The following is a 24,451-nucleotide window of genomic DNA, read 5'->3' as shown; positions in this document are numbered from 1 at the left end:
ATGGCACGACGCAAAGTATTATAAAAGTTGAAAAACGAACAAAAAAAAAAAAACAATATTAGTCAAACTGTATGTGTATCTAAAATAGAAATGTCGTAATTAAAGAAAATATTTTTAATGCGTACAAAATCTTAAATTCTAAGATATAATACTTTTCAGATATAACAATGAGATATCTTCAAGAACATAACACTTATATCTAAAGGAACTATGAAATTCCTTAAAATAGTAAACGGTCAAAAATGTCAGAAACTCTAAAAATCTAAAGAAAACCTAAATGTGTTTCGAAAAAAGGAAAAATAAAAGAAAATTCTACGAAATAAAGTGAAGCTTATAAAAACAAAACACAAATCATAAGTAGTAAGATATTATAGGTAATACAACACATTCTCCAAATCAGGACTTGGGTTCCTTTGAACAAATTGCCCAATCAAAAAAGCGAGCTTATGGGCATATTGGCAAGGTGCAGGAACCCTCACTGCTCCGGACCAATTAAAATACATGTGGGTCAGTTTATAAGTCAATCTTTGGATTTTATCTGCATCTAAACCCATACTGTCGAAAATGACATTATAACTAGTGGGAGAAACTGTGCCTTGGCGCACACATTGGCTTACAATAAAGAAATCGTATCTGAAAGAGTAAAAATTATCAAACAAATTTTAGCCGTTCAATACCTACCTTTCTGGCAGTGTAATCACGTCATCCACTACGGTTCCCGGTGCAGGATTGTTTGGACCAGCAAAAATTCTCGTGTTTATACGTTTGGAAACTACTATAAATGATAGTTTCACTTTATTCTCACCTCCATACAGCTCTCCCAATTTATTCATTACATTTTTCACTTCGTGTTCAAACACATACGGCAACTGGCCATCACCGACGCCGTCTCTGTAGATCATAATTTTATCTGGCAGTGATCCGTTAATGGACTCCCATTTGCGACAAGCTTTGATAACACCTAGAGCGAGATCATTGGAGAGTTCCTCTCCAGAGAAATGAGCGGTCACGCTCGAAAAATATCGTATACACTCCGGGTTCAGAGTAGCAACTAGAGCACCGTAACTCTTCTCTTTGTGGCTCGCATCGTGACAAACATCATACCCAACTACCATGAGATTTTTATATGGCAACGGTATAGACCAGGGCGCCCCTCCTATTTTGCAGTTTAATTGTATTGCAACTTTCGTAGCTATGGACATGGCGCCCTTTGAGTCGAGATTCTTGGCCAGAATAACTTGCGTAGGAACTGCTTTCTCGACGCAACACTTTTTCTTTATAGACGCATAGCGATCTGCTTTATTATTAGTTGCGACGCACATTATCAGTTGTGGGTTATGGTTAGCCATTGCCGCATCGATGCCGTCTATATAGGATGGTGTTCTATCATCTCTGATCTCTTGCAGTTTAGGGAAAGGAAGATTCCAACGCATTCCGTTGGCTGCTCTAGTAAGCATTTGAACAAACGACTGCGCTTTATCCTTCACTCTGTTGGGACATACTACCACCCACGTGTTTAGGGGCACAGCGTGTACCATGGCATTAGAGCGCAGTTCACGGGTCCAGTCGACTTCAGCTCCTGCAGAATAAGATCTACCGTCGCCGCACATGATCTTTTCTGGAGGTAACACGCGACCTAATAAACAAAAATTAATTTTAGGCCAGTTTCCTCCAAAGTTAGTAAATCATCATTTGTTGTTTATGAGATTTAAAACCTGGAGCTAGTGACATTTTGTAGACAAAGTGCCTTTATGACACAGATTTCCATGGAAAATGAGTCTTTGGCAATCTTGCTATTACAATATACAGGGTGTTTTTTTGGGAGCTTTAGTTAAACGTTTCTGGGAAAGTAAAATAGGTAGGCTTTTGAAAATTTGTACTTTACTCTGAAGGCCGAATCGATGTAAAATATTTTCAAAATGGCCGCACTTCCGGAAATACCGGAAGTAGATAGTAACTTCGTTATTTTAAATGGCAACCCCTATTTTTTATTGCATTTTTGGATTCTACGTGAAATTGCAATTCTATTGATACCCATATGTCGATATCTGCTATTTACGGTTTTTAAGTTATTTTGATTTTAAGAAAAAAAATTGCGGGTACAGATGGTACCTTGATAATTGATTACTTGAAAACGGTTGTAGTCATGGCAACCCATTTTTATCAGTGCATAGAGAATGAATAGGGCTTTATCATTTCAGTTGAACGACTCTGTCTAGATTTTTCATAAATTTTCCGTCCTTAACAAAAAACTTATTAATGAATTATTTAAAAATTTAAAATTCGATTGTTATAAAATCATGGCCAACTACTAAAAAGAAAATGCAAAAAAATCGCATCAATTCCTAGATCAATTCAATGAAATGGTAATAAGTCAGAAACTGTTAAAGATAGCTATAGGAACATGTAATATCAAAATATGCCAATTTCGATTCTCTATCTCATGCAATATTAAGAACAGGGTCATTCCATTAAAAAGTAATCGTAAACGATTTACATAAAGCGCATTTCCACTTGCATTCATTTCCCATTTGTAAGATGCAACTTCTATAAAATCGTAAAAATCCGGCCACAAATATGAAAGATAGCGTTGCACATGGGCAATCCATTTTTGTCGTGCTACTTCAATGTCAGTTTATGAGAAGAATTTCATTTCAATGCTTTTCTAAATAAGAAAGTTGGAACTGCGCATGCGCAAACCTAAATTTTGAAACTAATGTTAGATTTTCCTTTGTTCCAAGCGCCTAAATATCAAATTTCACTTAAATGCTTCCATAGATAAAAAAGTTGGCACTGCGCATGCGCAAAATAAAATTTTGAAACTGGCGCTAGATTTTCCTTTATTCCAAGTGCCTATGTATCAAATTTCATTTAAATTCTTCCATAAATCAAAAAGTTGGCACTGCGCATGCGCAAAACCAAATTTTGAAATTGGCAGTTGATTTTCCTTTATTCCAAGTGCCTATGTATCAAATTTCATTCAAATGCTTTTATAAGTAAAAAATTTTGCAATTCGGTTTATAAATGGTCGAGATGCGAAAAGGGCACTGTGAATTTTGAATCGATTCGATTCAACTTTTGGCGTTGCGTATTATATGGCTAAAGCTATGCCCATATTGAATTTCATGCAATTCAGTTCATAACTAACGGAGATGTAAAAGTGATCGAACATTTCTAAACAAAGTTATCGTTCACACGGACAGATAGATGGACAGACAGACAAAGGAACAGACGGACAGACCAACAGGCAGACGACAGATAGCAATGCAAAATTATAAACGATCTCTAGGATCGTTAATAAACGGCAAAAGTGTAAAATTATGGAACATGTAAAAAACGGTTTTTTGTTTTTTTTACAATAACTTTTTTTGTAAGCGGTACAGAAAAAATTCCTTCCTTGGTACAAGACTCGACACCATAACGAACCAAATAGCGAAAAAAGTAGAACAATAGCTCTTAAGATAAAGAACTAGTAGCGTCACAAAACGAGCGGACGGACGGACAGCCGGACGGACGGACGAAGTGGCCACAATAGCGCATTTTTTTATTATTTTTGTGGAAATGCGCTAAAAACTGAGTTTATAGACTTTAAAGTTTCTTAAATTTGGATCTCCATAGGTGCGGTTGTACGCAACTTAACTTTTTTTAAGTACACTAAAAGAAAGCCCTATTCATTTTCTATGCACTGATAAAAATGGGTTGCCATGACTACAACCGTTTTCAAGTAATCAATTATCAAGGTACCGTCTGCATCCGCCATTTTTTTTCTTAAAGTCAAAATAACTTAAAAACCATAAATTGCAGATATCGACATATGGGTATCAAAAGATTTGAAATTTTACGTAGAATCCAAAAATGCAATAAAAATAGGGGTTGCCATTTAAAATAACGAAGTTACTATCTACTTCCGGTGTTTCCGGAAGTGCGGCCATTTTGAAAATATTTTACATCGATTCGGCCTTCAGAGTAACTCCTAAGTACAAATTTTCAAAACCTACCTATTTTACTTTCCCAGAAACGTTTAACTAAAGCTCCCAAAAAAACATCCTGTATAGTATGTAAATTTTAACTCTCCTATGTTCAATTTTTAAATACACATGTCAATGCATTGATATGCCACTTATGAATTGTCTCTAGCTAAATTACAAACAGTGGTGATAATTGGGTTTTCTTCTACCTACGTTAAAATATTTAACTTCAGTTCTATCATTAAAACATGGCAAGTTCTTTTTCTGGTCTGTTCATTAAGAACTGAACATAGGAGAGTTGTATGTTCAGAGTTAAAAATGTACACACTGTACATTGCAATTTAAGCGAAGGTCGTTAGAATTATTGTATAATAAAAGGCAGTTGAATCTCATTAAATGGTGTTACGGATGTTTAAAAATTTAGAGCTTTGAAAAAGTGACGTAGTCTCAATTTTATAGATGGTTACGCATACCATAAGAAAATATCAATCTTTCCTTAATAAAGCAGTGAAAACTGTTTTGCAACATCTCTTACCGTTTTTGAATAATAAATTTTTTAAATTACCCCAGCAAATTCAATTTTTGACATAAAAACTTGAATATCAACGAAATCCCTTGGAGCAAAGGGTCAACTGTGGGGTATCGTTGTACTCCAAATTCGACGTAGAATCCGAAAATGTAGAAAAAATAGGGGGTCTCTATTTAAAATAACAAAGTTGATGGCTGCTGCCGGTATTTGCGGAAGTGGTGCCATCTTGAAAATATTTTAGTTCATCATGTGCCAAAACGCTTAAAGGGCTTATCTGTTTAGTTTCATTTTCAAAGGTTCTCCATATCTTTCTAACTGACACTCTTCAAGAATGACCCTGTATAATGGTACAAAAATGAGCACTCGGAAAGATCTGTATTTGAATTAATAAACGTTTCTGAAGGCAACTACAAATTGCACAAACAACTTTTAACAACATTTAATTTCTGATCAATGATGGAGTTAACTTTTTCCGAAGGAAACTACTTATAAAACCATTTTGTGGTGTGAGATCTAGTTAAACTTCGTATGAACCACAAATGACAAACAAAATAATAGAAACGATGCATTGAATAAGAAACAATAGGATAAACACATCATATTGTGGTGCTTTTATCAATATTTAAATAGGCATCAATTGCTTCCACCAAACCACTTTGTTACTCACCTGCAAACTCCACTAAATTATTTGCAAGAGCCAAATCGTACTGTTGCAGTTCTTGAACGATCTCTGGCTTTGATCGCAAGCGTTGACTGAACGCCAACAATTTTTGAATTCTTGCTCCTGGACCAACTCTAGTGTGATCGGCCAAGGCACGCATCAATTGGAAGTTCGCACGTTGTGAATCAGTTAGACCGGTCATGCGGCACAATTCTGGCACCAAAAACACCATCTCCGCCATGCCGGAACGAATTTCGCGTGCCTTCGCGCGGGATACCAACATGGGTTGTCTTTTGTCGCTAATATTCAAATTGTATCTCTGCAAAGCCAAATTAAATAACGAACATCATCATTTAGTTACGTTACGTCTTTAAAGTATTGGACAAAACTGATTGATGTTCCATCTCGCTTATTAAACGTTGACGAAGGCGAGGTGTTAAAATCAACATCGTCAATGTGGTAAGTACGATTATTGTATTCCGTTAACACGACGCTGCCGATAATTCTCTTTTGGAAAAGTGTCTTATAATTATTCCTGTCGGATTCGACACACTCGTTCAATAATTGTAAAACTGTGTCATAACGCATAACTTTATGTGTTATTTCTGCACACATTAAAATATCGTTCTCGTGTTGTCTGATGGAAGTGACATACCCGGGCCATAACTCCATATGATGTTCTGGTATAGACACCTAAATTTCAATAGAATATTAAATAAATATTAAGGTTAAATGCTATACAAATTTGTTTTGCTTTTTCTTTGTGTTAAAGGACCGGCCAATGAGATACGGTATCGATCATGTACAAATTGTGCCATAATGCCTAGGACATAGGTACTACGTATACACAGGGCAGCAAACTCGTCCGCCATTTTGGAGCCTACTGGCAATTTAACAATGCTTCCATGTCCTGCATGTATTGTCATATTATTTAAAGAAACACCATTGATTTTTTTTTAGCATTTATTAATGCTTACCTTACAACACTTTTTTGTACACAGATTTGGACCCAAAGGTTGAAGATTGTTTCCCCTGTAGAATTTGGAGCAATACTAATACCTGGAGTGATTGGAACATTTTAGTGCATTATTACTAGAGATGTTACGGAGGCTTGATGCTGATTCTGAAAGTGGGGACTTCCGATGTCGGTTCCGACAAACTATAATTGAAAGTTACATCGGAGGCTGGCACAGTGGCGGCGCAGTCGCGGCAATCAAGGCATTTGCGTACGAACAAGGTTATATTTGTCCCACTCCTCCCTCACCCCGCGCCTTCTGTTGATTACACTTTGTTAGTTGTTGTGTTCAAGTTTGCTTTTTCCTCTCTCTTTCTCCGGTTCGGATAAACCAAATTTCCGAATTCGGTTCTGATATAACCACTTCCGTAACATCCCTAATTATTATATATGGAAAAAAATAAGCCAAAATAAAGTGACTTGCAAAAACTCATTAGACCAAACGCCACAGAATAATGCGATATATCATTTTATAATGTGTGTCTGACACTGTCAGTGGGCTCCAAAATGAGGAACTAGTCTGCATTTTAATCAAGTACTGTCCCAAACTAGTTCCCCAATACATACAGGATGTTCAGAGAATATTACATAATTTACAGGCGATTTCTTGTTTGTTTCAGAGATATCAAAGCAAATGTATGACTTGACAAATTAACATACGATTGAGAAATAACAGATAATTCTGCATTAACTATTTACCCGACCCGATTGGCGCCGTGAAGTTAGAAGCTCAATTGACGGCCCCTGGTTTGGGCCTGGATATTTGTAATAATGTGTAATGGGTTGGGTTGGTGAAACCCCGCCCATTTAAAAAACCAAATTATAACGACGTAATTTAAAAAAAAAAAGCAAATTTGTATAGCATAGAATTTTCGTATTTAAAATTGTTTGATTACAATTAATTCTTATACGATACCTTGGCAACAGCATCAAAAAAGTTGCGACCTACTAACTGCAGGTTCAAATGGGAGAGACATTTTCGCATGATAATGTTAAAAAGTTGCAGGTATTGGTAATCGCCTGCCGCAACGTCTTTCACTAATCGAATACTTATTCTAACATCAGCATTGGTATCTATAAACACCAAAAAAACACAGTACAACAAAAACTGGTCAAAATGCCTTACGTTCATCCTTAATAAATAATTCCATCGGATCTGGATTGAGTCGGGTTGGTGTAAACATAACTGTGCCATCAAAAATGTAACCGGTCAACACCTCTCTAGTGGCTCGCCGGAACTGGCCTTTTTTTACATTGGTTCGATCCTCTTCTGGGGAAAAATCTACACGATATTGATACAAAGACCAATCTGGTTTTTGGAGTAATTTAAAGTAATTTGCACATAACTTGACCGGATTTCCATGGGTACCTGTAGGAGGAAATAAACTAATCGTGGTCATGCCAAATATTGTATCATACCTTTCTTCGTCGGAAGAGCTTCAGGACGAGTGCGCATGATTGTACCGCCTACGTGTAACTGACGACGTCCACGCATATTACCACGTCTTCCCGCAGCTCCATTATCTCCACCATTACCATTATCACCACCAACTGCAATTCCACAGGTAGTTAGTAACATTTTGCTCTTGCTACAAGCGCAATTTATAAAAAATAAGTTCTACTTACTTGTACCCGAATGCTGTGCTTCTGCACTAGGAGCGTCGCTACGATGGGTAGCTCGTCCTCCAACAGGATGCTAAAATCAAATGTAAACAGTCAGTGAAAGCATCACGCTCCTTTTTGAGAATAAAATATGCATTAAATAGTCAAATGTATATCTCCTGCAGGATTGGCAGTAAATCTATCAAAAATGAAATAATGTAATGCAAAATTTGGATGGTCTATGTAATTATGCCATATTTATTAAAAATGTGGATAACAGTGGTGAAACCATTGATGGATTGCAATACTGCAACACAATAATGCCTCAACTCAACAGTATAGACACCTGTAGTCATCAATGTAACTTGCCACGCACCGCTTGAAAAAGTTTATATAGTAATGCGGCATAAGTAAAAAAATTGCCAGAATCAATACTAAATATGGAGCCACCTAAAATTTTTCCGTGGAGACGCTACCAGAAGTGATAAACCGGAAGTAATCCATACTTATAGAAAACATACTGTAGCGTCTATATACAGTGTGTAAAGCAATGGGGTATACAAGAGGGATTTTTTTTTAAATATTGATTTATGAAAAAAATTTATTCTTCATAATATTTTTTGCTTGCTTTGAAAGTACCAGTAACGTTTCGATTGTTTGTGGTTTGATAGCAATACGCTATCTTGATTATAATTTAGAATAACTTTCAATAAAAAAATTAATTTTATTATTTTTTCAGATTTTTAAAAATAAATTTTAGATTATCGAAACGTTATTGGTACTTTCAAAGCAAGCAAAAAAATATGAAGAATAAATTTTTTTCATAAATCAATATTTAAAACAAAATTCCCTCTTGTATACCGAATCGCTTTATACACTGTACATATAACTTTATTGCCCAAAATCAGTGTAAATGCTTATTTATGCACCAATTGAGAAAAAGACCAAACTCGATTCAAACATGTATTTTTGACCAATATTTTTCTTCAAAAGATGTCAAAATCGTTATTTACACATTCATTTTCTTGGGGAAAAAACTTAAACTCGTTTGGTAGATGCCCAAGAAGCGATCCATGTGTATTTTTAGCAGCAAAATACTGAAGTTACATTCAACTCCTTAAACTTTACAAGAGATTGTGATGCATGTTTGTTCGGTATAATTATAACTTAGGAAAGAATTATTTTTCTATTTAATCATGAATTGTACGCCCACTAGCAGCAAACCTAGGAACTTGAAAATAAAAGATTTCTCTTGCTTACAAAATGTATCCCCAAGCTGTGCATTTAACGGTTCCATAGCCTGTAACCTTTATTAATAGGACACCCTGTACAGTTATTATGTTATGAAAAACATTTCAATACAAAAGTTGTGAGGTTTATGATATGTAAAGAAACAACTGAATATCGCAAACTTGGAAAAAAATGCAAATTTGGTAATTGTATACTGGAAAGCCCTGTATATTTTTCAAAAAAGTTGACCTTCATAACCGTTTTTGAAAAAAATGTAGCTAGTATTCAAGAATTCTCGATATACATTGAGGCGCCATGATGTATTAGTCATCGGAGATAAAGATCAAAGATGTTCAGGGGTTTGTCCCTACATTGAAGGGCGTCTGTCGCCACCAACGCTGCACTTGAAACCGTCTGCCATCTTAATTTTCTTGGGTATTTGGGTAATTTATGGGTATTTGTCGAATTTCCGGAACTGTGGACTGATCTTCGGAATAAGTTACTGCCCGATAACGTAGAAAAGCTTGTAAAAAAAAATAAAAATGAGCCACTTTAAAAAAGAGAAAAAGTTGTTTTAGGTTTTTAATTATTATTTTTGTTTTATTTTGTTCCTAATTAATAAACCATTTTGTATTTTATATTTTAATGTAAATTTTTTTTGAAGCTAGGAATAAGAATATAAAAACTGATCTATCAGTACCTGCCTGTTTCCTAGTGAACTACATTATACAGGGTGATTCCTATAGTACCTGCCACCGTTTGGGAGCGTATAGGGGGTGCCTAGGGGAGTATTTTGATATAGGACACTTGGGGTCGGAAATCTAAAATAAGGGCGCCAGAACCAAATTTATCTTCTGGAATTTCACGCCTGTATGTAGGCAACCCAACCGACCGACGTTTCGCGCGGAGCGATGCAGAGCGAGTTAGCGCGAGGAAGCGCCATGGGAGGGAAGGAGGGAAAACGACAGTCAAAAGCAATAACGTTTACAAGTGTTCAACGTGGCCACCGTTGTTCTCAATGCACTTCCTACATCTAGCCAACTATTATTATACTATTGCCATAGTGTTTATTCACTTGATACGCGTCGTTGCAGACGGGATTTCGTGGGTTTAAACAAAATTCTGATCAAGTGTCAGCCACACATCGCCGCCTGAGATCGCTCCGTGTGCACCGCCGGCCGGTTGGGTTGCCTACCTACAGGCGCGAAATTCCAGAAGGTAAATTTGGCTCTGGCACCCTTATTTTAGATATCCGACCCCAAGTGTCCTATATCAAAATACTCCCCTACGCACCACCTACACGCTCCCAAACGGTGGCAGGTACTATAGGAATCACCCTGTATTTTGTTATTAAATACTATATAAAAATTATCTCGATTTTGTCTCCTGTCTCAAATTCTTTGGGCTTTTGTATGGGTTTTTGTATAGGTCGTTGGGTGGGTTTTTAAAATGGGTTTTTCGTTTTGCCAACCCTGTGAATTGTCAAATATTTTGTCGGTTATGGTTTAGTTACCATGTACGCTGCCTCCCGGTCTATATAGTGGTTGAGCTTAATTTACCAAAATTTGCTTTCACATTCAGTCCTGCCCTGATCTTGACAACGAAATCACACATCTTTTTGCTTTCATGCGCACCTGACTACATAGAGTGCTTATTAGCAATTACCGCGCGTAGGTAGATTTGCAAACATGACAAAAATTATGTGGAGTGCACTCCTCATCGTTTATCATAAATAATACTGAAATCATTTCAGCCATTTTTTAGAATAGAGATTTGTCGATTATCTAAATCTATAATGAGGTTATGGACAAATGACAACAAATATTTTCTTCAGTTTCTCGTGCAACACTCGTGCAGCACGAGTTTTACCAATCGAAAACGCTATAAATGTGTGGCTGAGACCTCAATGAGAGATTTGAGAAGAGACTTACCAGACACATTTCTCAGATTCATGCAGGATTCGTGTTTTAATAATATATATTTACGGAAATTCAACCGTTACATTAAATACATGGGATCTGGTAAGCCCGGTTATGTTACAATCTTGACTTGCCTGGAGAAGAGCTAATTTAACTTAAGAATTTCGTAAAATAAATCCTTATGTGGGAATGGAAGTGCTCATTTATTAAATGGTATATTTGTTAATATATAATTGAGGTTATGTTTACCAAAACAAAACCAATTTCAGTAACCGTTCGGTAAACCTAGCACTGTTTCGTGATAGTTCAACCTCCGCTCAAATGACCCCCGCAAGATGCTAATTTTAGAATCTATTCATTACACGGTACTTGACAAGTATTCCGTCAAAAATGTGAAAATCGGCCACTCAACAATTAAGCTAACCAAGCTGAAGGTACAAAAAAATTCAAAATGGTGGGCAATGAAGGTGAACCTTCTGAGCATCAATGTGGATTTTGTAAAAAAACAGTGGTACTAAGAAAAGTTAAGTGCTCTAACTGTGAAAGTTATTTTCACAAAAGCTGTTACCAAAAGAAATCTAAAAAATGTTGTGAAAATCCAACAAATGAAGATGATAACCCCAACGTAAACACAAATCCTGAAGAATACGAAGAAAGTGACTCTACTGTCGAAGAAGCATTACTTTTTGAAAATAAATTGTTGAAAGAAATGAATTATGACCTAAGACAAAAAGAGAGATTACTCAGAGAAAAAATTGATCTCCTTGAGCTAGAAATTACTCACCTCAAAAACAAGGAGCATGAGAATGCAGATAGCATTCTCTCTTTCAAAGAAATGTCAGAAGCTTTTACAAACGAAATAAAACTTTTTGTCAACGAGAAGATAAGCACCTTATCACATGAAATAAATAATTTGAGTTCCTATGTGTACAATCGTAATATAAACGACCATGAACCTAACAAATCTAGTGAAATGAATTACAAAGACATTCTGATAAAACCCAACTTATCTAATTCAATAACTCCAAATGCAATTGAAAATAAACAAATGATAGGGAAGCAGTCCAAAACGCCTAATCAAAATACAAAGGATTTAGAAATAGCACAAAAAAATATTATGAACACTGTCATTCACTTAAGCAAATCAACACCCCAACAAACCATCTCACCAGCAATATCCCATAGATCGATTGAATCTGAAGGAGAAAACAAGGGTCTGTGGAAGACAGTTGAACGTAAAACCAGAAATAGGGCAAAGGATACTACCAGTGTTACACAACCTAACAATGCACTAGAAACTACTAATGCGCAAGAGGAAAAAGTCAATACGTCAAGGAGGAGGTTCCCGAAACGTGTAGGTACAGCTGAATGTTCGAGTGAAGGTTTCAATGGAGCACAAAGAAAGGTGTGGCTGTATATCTATAGGGTGCAAGCTCATGTAGATGAGGATATGATTCTCAAGTACTTGAAAAATAAGGATGAATTAAAGGAATCTCAAGTGGAAGTTAAAGAAATTCCATCGGATCAGGGCAGATTAAAGCGATTCGTGGTATCAGCTCCGTTCAATTTAAAGGATGCTCTATATGACATCAAACTCTGGCCAGCCGGAGTAGGAATCAAACGGTTCGATTTCACGAAACACCCCAATATTATTCCACGTGGTGCGGATTTTGCATGAACTACAATAAAGAGAGTATCACAAATCGGGGCCAACACCTACAACCCAGTAAGGCAAAACAACAAATTCTCCTCTTTATGAATATCCGAAGCCTAAACAACAAAATCTCATGCTTCAATGCGTTGATGCATGAAAAAGCAATCAATGCACCCTTTATTGCTTTCGCGGAGCATTGGTTAGGGGATGTAACTCTACCATGTAATTTTATAAATAATTATAAGCTAGTAAGCGGCTTCTGTCGCTCTAATCTAAGAGGTGGTGGTGTATCTTTGTGGAGCCGCGGTGTCAATGCTGTGGAATTAGATCTAAAAAGTTATTGTAGTGAACAGGACTTAGAAATTTGTGGTGCTAAATGGTTTAATAAGACATTTGGTTTAGTGTTGGTGATAATTGTGTATCGCGCACCGTCGGGTGACTCTAAAAAATTTCTTAGCAGTTTGAACGATGTATTGCATGCAGTTTACAATAATAACCACCATATAATCATAGGTGGGGACTTTAATATTGACCTCGCTGGGTACTCTGATCTAAAATGTAGTTTACTAAACCTCATGAAGTCATATAATCTTGTACAAACAGTTTTAAGTGCGACACGTGTAACCAGTTCCTCAGCAACTACTATAGACAATATCTTCATAAGCTGTGAAATCAAATATGAGACCTTATTAATAGACACTTATCTATCTGACCACAAAATAATTCTGCTCTCTAGTGAAATTCCTGTAAAAGCTGAAGATAACCGCTGTGTAATGTCTCGGTGCTTAAACAATACCACGCGAATCTCTAAGTTTAATACAGCTGTTACGGGTGAGACCTGGGATCAGATGTATAACGCGACCTCAGTAAGTGATAAATTTCATGCCTTTGTTAAACTGCTAAATATGCATTTCGACAAGTGTTTCCCAATGAGTAAAATTAAAAAGAAAAATACGTTAGCTCATTATATCAGCACTGAAATAATTCACTCAAGTCGTAATCTCAATGATCTCTGTATACTCTGTAGAGATTTCCCAGTCCTAAAACCAATTTATAACCTTAAGAAAAGACAACACTCAGACTTAATCAACTCCCAGTTATCAACCCACTGTAATTCCATTTTGAGCAATTCCTCAAATAAGGGAAAGGCTGCCTGGACCATAATAAATAAGTTCAAAGGAAAAACTACTACAACAGTCAATATTCCGCCTTTAAAAGTGGAGGGCAAATTGATTGAGGACCCGCACGCTGTAGCTGAGTTGTTTAACAACTATTTTATAAGGGCGCCATCTGAAATATCTGGTAAAATTCCATATTCTGAATTTAGTGCTGAGCATATGCAATTCAATCCTAACAGTATGGGCATCATACCCTGTACTGAATCAGAAATTGATGCAATCATCTCCAAACTGAAGAATACCACCTCCTGTGGTACTGATGGTTTTCCTGTGGTTCTTATTAAAAGAGCCAAGCACCAACTACTAGCACCAATAACTTATCTGGTAAATGAATCGCTAATGAATGGTCACTTTCCAGCGGTACTAAAAACGGCTGCTATTGTTCCTATTTTTAAAAAAGGAGATCCTCAGCTTGTGTCAAACTACAGGCCGATTTCGTTGCTCTCTGTGTTGTCTAAGATCTTAGAATATGCCATGCTTAAAAAGATAACTGCTTTTTATACAAAATACAACATTATTGCAAGGAACCAACATGCTTTCACAAAAAACAAGTCTACAATGACAGCTCTTATGAGTTTCTACAACAGCCTTCTGAAAATGCTTGAAAATAAAGAAAATCCTCTTGCAATTTTCTGTGATCTGAGCCGTGCCTTTGACTGTGGCCCACATGACATCCTTGTACATAAACGCATATGTATGGAATTAGAGGTATTGCTCAAGAATGGTGCAAATCCTATTTACATCATCGCACTCAATTGGTACGACTGGTGGACACCATATTACTTCAAATGTGAAAGATGTCAATATTAGAATCCCGCAAGGTTCCATTCTGGGACCTCTATTATTCATTACTTTCGTGAACGATTTAGTTCTATATATTGCTGATGCAGCAATTACCATGTATGCAGATGACACATCTATTTTGCTAGGAGAAGTTGCACTGGAAGATGTCATCAGTCATGCCACAGATGTACTGGAGCCGCTCTTTAAATGGTTCTGCTCAAATACGGAATACCTGAATACTGATAAAACGTATTTTATGTTAGTCTATGCGGGTAGAATCTATAACGAAGATACTGCCTTGCTACGGACAAACAATAATATCATACACCAAGTGACCAACGCAAAATTTCTAGGAATTCATTTAGACAGTTCTACAACATGGGAAAGCCATTGCAATAATATTATAAATAAATTAAGCTCTGTCTGCTACCAGGTCAGGTTTCTTCGTACCTTCTTATATATCAGCACTCTTAAGAGTTTTAACTATGCTGAAGTCCAGTCCAGGCTGCAATATGATATACTGCTATGGGGTAACTCAAACTATGGAAAGAGTGTCTTTGTTAGTCAAAAACAAATTATAAGATGCTTGGTGGGTGCCAAAAGTGGGGTATCCTGCAAACCATTATTTCAAGAACGCATATTGACATTACCCTCTCTGTATGAGGCGGCTAACTATGTCAGAGGGAACCTCAACAAATTTCGTACAAACCTAGCCATTCACGGGAGATGTACAAGATTCGGCAAGAAGTTACTATTACCACAACATCGATTAAGGCTAACTGATGCCAGTTTTAAGTGTATGACGATTAGGATCTATAACAAACTGCCCAAGGAGATAATAGATGCACCAACAAAAGCGAGCTTCAAAGATAGATTAAAGCACATGTTAATCCACAATTGTTACTATAATATATCTGATTTTCTGTATCAATAATTCCAATAATTTAATCGACGTATCTCTTACTTTTGTTTTCGTGTATGAGATCAATAAACGTAAATAAATAAATAAATAAACACCTTCGTAAGCTCTAAGTATGAGCTATTTGGAAATTAAGCTGCAATTGACGGTCACGAATTAGTGAACCATTCAATAGGTGCGTAAACCAAAGAACGAGTGTTTTGTAAAACGGATTTAATCCTAGATCTATTGGAAAAAAACTTACAGTTTGACTTGGGTGAGGTGCACGCGCTTGCTGCATGACCTGTGTCGGTTGTCCCCAAGCTTGTTGCGGAGGTGGTCCAGCCATGCCCGGCGGAGGACCGCGAGATTGTGGCGGACCCGGCGGACCGCGCGCTCTTGGAGCTTGTTGCGCCCTCGGCTGCGGAGGACCACCTGCCTGATCGCCAGCTCCCCTGGCACGGCCCCTTGCTCGTCCTCGTCCTCTTTGCTGATCCATTACAACTAATAAGAGCAAAAGAGAAATTTGTAATAAACAAGACAATGTTGGGAAATTATACGTAATTGCAAAACTTCAGTGTTTGTTTACTTACGAACAATTAGGATTGAGTAATAGGGGCAAAAACTGTATAACGCGAGAAGCCACGCGATGAACCTCGAACCGTAATGGCCGACAAACAATCTCAATTCCGTTACACAAAAAACAAACACTTCAAAAGAACATTTGAAAGGCGTTACCAACTCGCATCAAAACGTAGAACATTTAATTAAAAAGCAAACTTACCGAATTAATAAACGTGGCCAAAATAAGTTTACTCTTTGTAGATCATTACAAAAATGCGATGCCCAACTGTATCATCTTTCGTGTTCGTTTCGTAGAAGTTTTGCAATACACATGGACAATGAAATTAATGCCAGACGCCACCTACCCGAATTTCACCGAGAGTTGCCGGAAGCAACACCCGCGCACTCTACAAATACAAAACTAAAATTTAAAATGTACCCGCCAAAATATTCTGATAATTCAAAAATACGCTGCCAATTCAAATTCTGCAAATGATCAATAGAGTTACAGAAAATTCCGCCATCATTATCAAATTTTGAAAGCAGAAGTACGCCGCCCTTTTAACAGATAAATGAATTTACCTATCTAAGATAAGATAATGGTGGATTACTTGTGACTCAATTTGTTCACCGTGTCAAGTGAGTATGTGAATAATGGAAGAAAGAGGTAACGAAAATCGCAATCGAATGCACATTGATAATATTCTGGCCAGCCAGCCGGAACTGGGACCTAATATTCCCGACGGCGGATACGGATGGGTCATTGTCGTCGCTTCCGCGTTTTTTCACGTGAGTCCTTTGAAAAGACTAACGCCCGTAGAAGTAATTCTGCCCGATATAGGTGTTGGTTCCGAGTATACCGGTGGGATTAGGAATATTTTTACTCTTCTCAAGGGTGGCAAATGGTAACTACGAGCAGGCTGTTTTATGGGACAACAATATAGCATACGTCTCCTTATTTTTTATCGCAACTTCGACTATTGCAGGTAAGAAATTTTTCAAAAAGTGCGCACCCAAAATTTGGTCAAGGTCAACAACAATTTGTGCAGGTACCAGCAAGTCGCTGCAAGCCACATTAAAAATAAGCAGTATCAAATAAGTGCATCGAAAGCAAAAAATATGCACACTTTTATCTTTATTGCGGCGTGCTGCTCTAGAAACCAGATAAAACGACATTTCAAATTGCAAACAAAAATAACGCTTATTCGTAACTTTAACAAAACAAAATTGCACTCACCCCGTCTATTCCCTCTCTAACTGGAAATTTCCAAATTTTAGCACCGCTAGCGAGACTTCTTGCTTTGAATAGCACCTGGCCCAGGCTGGTTGCGACTGCCGGAACAAGCTTAACCTGTGGTGGTATTTTGTTAATATGGCCCACAATAAACGGCAACGCGAGCAATTCGTCCCTATTCGTTTTGGCGGGGATCTTTGCCGGTAAGTAACAAGAAAATGATAACTGCTGCTATCGCACTGGCACTAACAAACGGCGTGACGCGAATGAATTGAATAAACTGTCGGGTGAGGGTCGGGAAAGGCGGGGATGGTATTGGAGGGAAATTTCACTTAGTTGCATTTTCCCCCTCTTTCGCTGTAGAAGTAACTGGGTGACGTCATGAAGACAGAGCGCGAATTGAGAATTTGAAATTTTTAAAGCGGGCCACTTCCTGTGGACCACTACAGTTGTAAGCATAGCATGGCGGACATTGCACATCTTTTGGTTTATTCTTGTAATGAAAGCTGTTTGGGGGTGTACCGGCCACTTTTTATAAATCATTAAAAGGTACTCGCAAATATATATTGTAACAAAAACGTACCCCGAAAGCAGGGCTGGATTTACCACAAGGTCCGGGCCTAAGGGCGCACGGTTGCCAAACCAATTTTCTCAAATTAAAAATGCACAATTATAATGATCATTTCAGCTTAATAAAAAAAAGAGTTGGATCATTGAATTTATAAAATTCAATGGTTGGATTAATTATACATTCTGCAACAGTACGTCGGTCTTTTCTAGCTCGTACCTGGGTAAATAAGTGCATATAAAAAAACCTTTTGTGCAAATGTCAACTATAGAGATGGCTGTGCGTCTGTGAAAATATTTTTGAATGTACTGGGTGTACACATTTTGACGGTGTAAATAAATAACTGATTTTTAAAAATAGAACACGCTGTATATTTTTAGTTGTTTCGATGCCATTTGTTAACCGCATTGAAATCCATTCTCTTTTTGATCCTTTGAGTAATAATGTTAATCCGAGCAAAAGGCAACATCTTTGGCAATGCGAAAGTTAGATTTAGTGATACAGGGTGTTCACTATGAAATGGTAAAGTTTCTAAATCCTAAGTGCTATAACTATTTTTTTTAATGGAACTACCACCATTTTATTTCGCTATTCGATAGTCTTTTGTGTGCCTTCAACTTTTATAAGGGACTTTCTGTGCCCTGGGTCTAAACCCCGTGTTTATAGGTTATTCAAGTACCTACCCATTCATTAATTACGGGCGGCAAATTTCTTCGGGCCTAGGGGATCGCAAGCATTAAATCCGGTCCTGCCCGGAAGTATTTGGAGATTGTTGAACAAACAAAAATAACATGTCCTGGAAAAGGATAATAAAATACTCTATCCAGAGCCGCAAACCATCAAACAGATTAAGGTTTTGTAGTTGTAAATTAAAGGTATCTATGTACGTGCCCGGTCATCTGCAAAGAGGATTAAGATTTAAGTTAAGTGGGCGCCTTCATGTTAGTTGATAATGTTCTTTCTTTGTCGGTTTCTTATTTAAAATCATTACTATCAGCTTTTTGCATATTTTTTGTATAGTTCAGTAAAATTACTCCTATCTCACCTCACTCCATATAGTCCTATACCTACGTGATGTAGATTGCTCAAGTGCCCACTTTTAATCTGGCGTACATATTTGTTCATGAAGCCATATGGGCGCAACAACGCGAATTGTCACCCATCAAAGGTACTCCTCTGCTTTTGTTAGCCCCTTTGACCCAGGGCCGTAGCCAGAGCGACCCACATACTTTGTCCGCTCTTGAAAATTGCCGCAATATAGCACGCTCATAAATAATCATATAACGAAACATGCTTGGTATTCGGAATTAGTCAATTATTAAAATTGGACATTTTCCCGTTTGTGTATAAATTATTTTCTCTGTACAGGGTGGCCAAATTTGGTTGTTAATATTGGGTAACTCTTAAACTATAAGTGAACCTCGCAGTTTAGAGGGAGGTATGTTTCTTGGGGATAAAATTGAGGCTGAAACCAAGTGGGCCTACAGCCTTTTGTTTTTGAGTTATGTTTTTTTCGATTTTTAGACAAAAGCATATATTCTGTGTTTATTAAGTTATCTGAAATGCGTATTCCAAATAATTGCTGTATAATCTACGGTCTGCAAAATAAGTGTAAGGGGTCAAGTAAAAAAGTTATCGGATCTAACATCATTTTTTTAAATGGAACACCCTGTGTATTTTAATCTACACAGACAGCATATTAAATTCGCTTTTCAAAACTATAGCACACCAGGGATGATATTAAAAAAAGATTTTTTAAAAAAACCAAAAAATTTCACTTCTTTTTAATCTTTTTTAATTGAATCCATTTCAAAAATGATAACTTTTTTACCTGACACGTATACCTACTTATTTTGAAAACGGAAGATTATGCAACAAAGATTACAAAGAAACTATTGCAATACACGCACTTCTGATAATTTAATAAAAAAGAAGATATAGGCTTTTATTTAGAAATCTTAAACTACGGGCCAATTGCACCGTCAAAATTAAGTATCCCTAAAGTTAAGCATAACTTAAATACCATAGCAAAGATTATTAAGCCCCAGCGCACACGGAGCGACTGTCCTGCAACTACAGTTGCAAACCAGTTGCGCGTGCAACTGTTTTGTGACCTCGACAATGTATTGGAGTGAGAAAGCGCTTTCCCACTCCAATACATTGTCGAGGCATTGACGCGCAACTGGTTTGCGACTGTAGTTGCAGAACAGTCGCTCCGTGTGCGCTGGGACTTAATAATCCTTGCCATAGATTTTAAGTTCGACTTAACTTTAAGCAAAGCTTATTTTTGTTGGTGCAACTGGGGTTGCAACTTTTGCCCATAAACCAAAAACACAAGACCGTAGACCAGGTTCGTTTTCAACATCGAGTTTATCTATCGCACAAATTTCCTGGAAAATGAGAACTATGTACGATAGTCTACGATAAGGCGTTCAACAGGATGGTGCATCCTGACGAGCTTTGGAGATTATAAAAAGGTCAATTTTTTAAAAATTCCAAGCGAGTCTATAATGGTCTAGAAAGGGCGATTTGAAATGTTGGGCTCTGATCACCACAGACCATGTTATGATAAAGCAAAGAGTAACTATTGTATTCTTTGGATAAAGTGTTGTTCCTAGCGACACGATTTTGGTAATAGAAACATTCGCTGCTTTCGGCAGCACTGCTGTACAAAACTGAGGAATTTGATGCGATCGAAAATAGATGGTCAAGCTGTACGTTAAGAAAAAAAATAACGAATGTCGGGGCTCCGGATGTTTGGCAATAAATAAAAACGCGATAAGCATTTCTCTGCCTGGTCTCGTACCACTGTTTAAAAAAGTAGGACGGACAATTTGTTTAAATAAATAGATACTCCGTATTCCGTAACCAGCAATACTGAAAATACCTCCAATACCTTTATCTGCATCTACATAATATTAACCCTAATTTTTGATACATAGAAAGGTCTTCAATTTACAAAGAATCTTATATGTACTTAGGATTGTTTGTATGGAATTTTACGAAACGAGAAATACTGCGCTCACGAAAATGAACCATACCCAATCTGGGTAGTATTTCTTATGGGTGCCATTTTGTATTTTGACATTTTGAGATTACGTTTTTTTTTCTCTTTACAAGGATATATCACACATGGAGGTTCAGTATCACATGTTTCCTAAACATTTATTTTTTAAGTTTTTGGGAAGAGTGCTTTGGAAAAACAAAACGTTATTTTATTGTGAACAAAAGTTTGACAGCTTGATCCATTTGTCTGGTTGGCGTTGGCAGGGAACTAGTTGTGTTGAGAAAATTCGATTTTCATCTGTACAGAATTGAACCTTCGTTTTGCAAGAAAATTATAATTCAAATTAGAACAAAATACATAAGAATAACTAATATTTTCGCAATAAAACTAGCACTAATGTGAATGACACTACTTGAAATAAGTCAACCTTTTGTTCAAAACAAAGAAGGTTTCGTTTTTGCAAAGCACCCTTCGCAAAAAATGAAAATTGTATTTTTAGGAAAATAAGTGATCCTGAACCACCACGTGTGATATAAAGAGAAAAAAGACGTAGTCTTAAAATGTCAACATCCAAAACAGCACCCATAAGAAAAATTAAAGTTGCCACACGTGTGTCCCTGTCCCTGTCATCTTAAAAGTTATTAAAAACGGGATGCTATATCCAAAATCGTCATTAAAAACTGTCTGAATAATGTGTTAATTAGAAATGTCTAGTAGGTACGATTCGTTTACCACGAAAAAATTAAATAAATTAATGATTTTTGCGATATTTTCAAAACTATTGAAGATATTTTAAATTTGTTTTCAGATTATTACTCAGCACAAAAATTCGCAACTTTGCCCTCATTTAATAAGCGAGATCCCCATAGTGGCATTCGAAAAATGGACACCGTGTATATTAGGTATCAATGTTTGAATTTTTGAAAAAAAAAATTTAAAAAAATCGTTAAGCCGCTTGTTTGTCCGATTTTAATAGCCCTTATGGACCTTTCATGTCTTAACGAGAATACATGAACATGAAATAATTTTGAATTTCTGATCGAATGACACTAATACCAAGTCTATAAGTGATGTAGTTCCGGAGCCTTTGTGACTCAGATAGACATACAAACATCAAGAGCGCAAAAGAGCACTTTTTATTTTTTGAAAATGAAAGCGCACTAAAAAAAAGAAGCTCCCGTATATTATTTGAATTTTATTAAGATGTTTTAGGGCGAATCACTTTCTTTTAATGTGTAAATGTGTAAATTTCACTCGTCACGCGGATGGACAAAATGGTAGTACCTACCTAATTGCTGACTAATTTAAGAGTAGTTTATCTTAAAAAAATGTAACATGAACTGTAATGTTCCCTTTATCAAACGAGTAACGACTATAATGTATAAAGCATGCTTAGGACTAATCTTTAATTTGACTTAAATAAACAAATAATAATTTAGATCAAAAACCACTTCCGTTCCGTTTAAAAACGATAACGCAAATGACAACTTGCACAACTTCCGTCATTGAAGTATTTGGTTTGTTATTTACAGTCGAGTAAGAGTCGATAATAGCATTGGATGTATAGGATGTGGTGATAATATCAAGTAAACCACCACAATATCTAACAATATCTTTTGGTAAGGGGTTGGAGTTCTGGGCAAAATATATTTCGAAAATCAAGGGTACATTTACCTACGCATAGGATGGTGAAGCGAATATTTAGGGCGGTAAAAAATTAAGGCATCACTATGACGAATTTCCTTTCTAGATTTAAAATAAAAATTTAATCATACATTTATATTACCAGGGCGACTCCGCAACGCCTGCTCGTCTTGCAAGACTATCTTGTAATTACAGAGATATAACCCGTTATACACCTTTAACCAACCAAAATATTAGTGCACATAAAAATTGCTTGTGGCACTATAATAGTACCATGCGATCAAAAATGAGTTGCTGTCGAGTGACCTTTGGAATTTTGGTTTACATGGGAAATCGTATTTAACTTAAACTTCCAAAGGCGACTTGACGGCAACTTATTTTTGATCGCCCGTTATTAGATCAAGGTTTCGTTCTTTGAGGCCGCACAATAAACGTTTGATTCCATTGGCTGTTTCTTATGATTTAAATGCTCGTGAACTAAAGATAATGACTGTATAAGCCCACCATTACACCAATTAATAATGAATATTTTTAGGTGGAGGTGCATCTATAATATTAGCACAAGTGGACATCCTTCTCCTGCAATATTTTAAATTAAAACTGGAATTAGTTCGTACAATAATGTACTTGGGTGAAGCCGTAGGCTTCATTATCACCCCAATTGCTCTAGGGCACACTATAATACAAAGTGATCTTTTACACATCATCACATGGTATCAAGCAATTCTGCTACAAGGAGTAATACTGAGCATCGCGTTCCGAAAACCGAACTATCTAAAATCGGCCAGTCAGAGATACAGATTAATCAGGGTAAGTACCTACGCATAGAATAGATTTTATCTAACGCAAATCAATCACAAGGGACTTTCGGATGAAGAAGAAGACGTTTTCGCCAAAAACACAACAGAGTTGCAGAATCCGAGAGCGTCCCAAATGGAAAGTGGGACACCTTCCGTCAGCAATCCTCCGGATGCAGTGGGCCAGAATGGAACTGCGAGACACTGGGAGACATTTGACGAATCCACCACGCCGAGAACGGCGCGCACTGAACTGCACAAAACTTTCGCGATCGAATTCAGCAACGACCTAGATCATAATTCGCACGCTTCATTCGAAGACAACTACGTACCGATCCCCAAGCCGCTGTTCTCCGAATCGCGTATAAATAACAACACGTCATATTCGTACGAGGGAGGTGTCGGGAATGAAGACCCGGTCGTGTTTATGCCGAACGCCGCACCTGCGAAGAACAACTCGTGGGAGAAGATTCTCTCCGTTTTGAAAGAGCCAACTTTTTACAAATCTCTTCTTTTCACCATAACCACCAGATTCGCAATGTTTGCATTTTGGACGCTATTCCCTACCTATCTATACATAAAAATAGACAGATTTAAGATCCATAACACTCCCTCTATTGTTGGCGCTCTTAGTGTTAGCAGTCTCATGTTCTCACCTGCCTTGAATTGGGCTAAAAAAAGTCACAAGTTGCGACCGTTACTGATTTGGATTTTTTGCTGGATGGGTGCCGTTGGATTTTTATGTAAGTCGGTCGGTGTTCGGTGAAGATCAAATGAGTTGTTTTCAGTTTTTAACGAAGCAGGCGACGAAACTGCTTTGATATTTGGAGCGGTTGTTATTACAATCAGTTTGAACGCGTGCCAGATTCTTGGTGTGCCATTGATGAACATAAATAATTACGGAGAACACACCGTGAGTTACGTTCTGTTGTGTGCAATTACAGCGATAAGTTTACTTTCTCTATTGGCCATTGGTAAATAATTTTGGGTGGCGGTTTGCAATATTTTTAATTGATGATTTTTAGATGTGAACTACCGGGGATGTTTTGGGATAGTTGCAGTATTGGAGTTTGTTACGGGATCTGTATGGCTTGCGAACTATGTGTATAAAAAAATGAAAAATATACGTTAAATGTTATTGCTAATCGATTATGTATCTACACAACTCGCTTTAATCTATAAAAATGACAGTTTTAACGA

The 24,451-nt window shown here is 37.0% G+C and overlaps 2 protein-coding genes across 4 annotated transcripts; one reads left to right on the top strand and one right to left on the bottom strand.

Moving 5' to 3' along the window:
• Positions 1-99: 99 nt before the first annotated feature.
• LOC116159496 (piwi-like protein Siwi) lies at positions 100-17,377 on the bottom strand. Of its 3 annotated transcripts, none has more exons than XM_031472475.1 (10): positions 17,239-17,377; positions 15,703-15,941; positions 7,800-7,869; positions 7,593-7,724; positions 7,300-7,542; positions 7,090-7,247; positions 5,525-5,851; positions 5,165-5,477; positions 682-1,636; positions 100-633 (listed from the first exon to the last, which is right to left on the bottom strand). In XM_031472475.1, the coding sequence occupies exons 2-10, from the start codon at positions 15,934-15,936 to the stop codon at positions 369-371; spliced, it is 2,697 nt and encodes an 898-aa protein (XP_031328335.1). In that variant the 5' UTR covers positions 15,937-15,941; positions 17,239-17,377; the 3' UTR covers positions 100-368. The 3 variants fall into 3 exon arrangements, with proteins under 3 accessions (XP_031328335.1, XP_031328334.1, XP_031328336.1); XM_031472474.1 differs by lacking the exon at positions 17,239-17,377 and adding an exon at positions 16,222-16,368; XM_031472476.1 differs by lacking the exon at positions 17,239-17,377 and adding an exon at positions 16,031-16,178.
• LOC116159497 lies at positions 16,463-24,451 on the top strand. The gene is made up of 7 exons (XM_031472478.1): positions 16,463-16,790; positions 16,843-16,987; positions 17,280-17,438; positions 22,990-23,264; positions 23,316-23,994; positions 24,040-24,225; positions 24,277-24,451. Exons 1-7 carry the CDS (start codon positions 16,656-16,658, stop codon positions 24,381-24,383), a joined length of 1,686 nt encoding a protein of 561 aa, XP_031328338.1. The 5' UTR covers positions 16,463-16,655; the 3' UTR covers positions 24,384-24,451.

Source organism: Photinus pyralis, unplaced genomic scaffold (assembly GCF_008802855.1).
Source record: "Photinus pyralis isolate 1611_PpyrPB1 unplaced genomic scaffold, Ppyr1.3 Ppyr1.4_LG1, whole genome shotgun sequence".
In the NCBI taxonomy this organism is placed as follows: domain Eukaryota; kingdom Metazoa; phylum Arthropoda; class Insecta; order Coleoptera; family Lampyridae; genus Photinus; species Photinus pyralis.
Note: the sequence above shows the minus strand (reverse complement) of the source record. Positions and strands in the feature narration are given on the sequence as shown.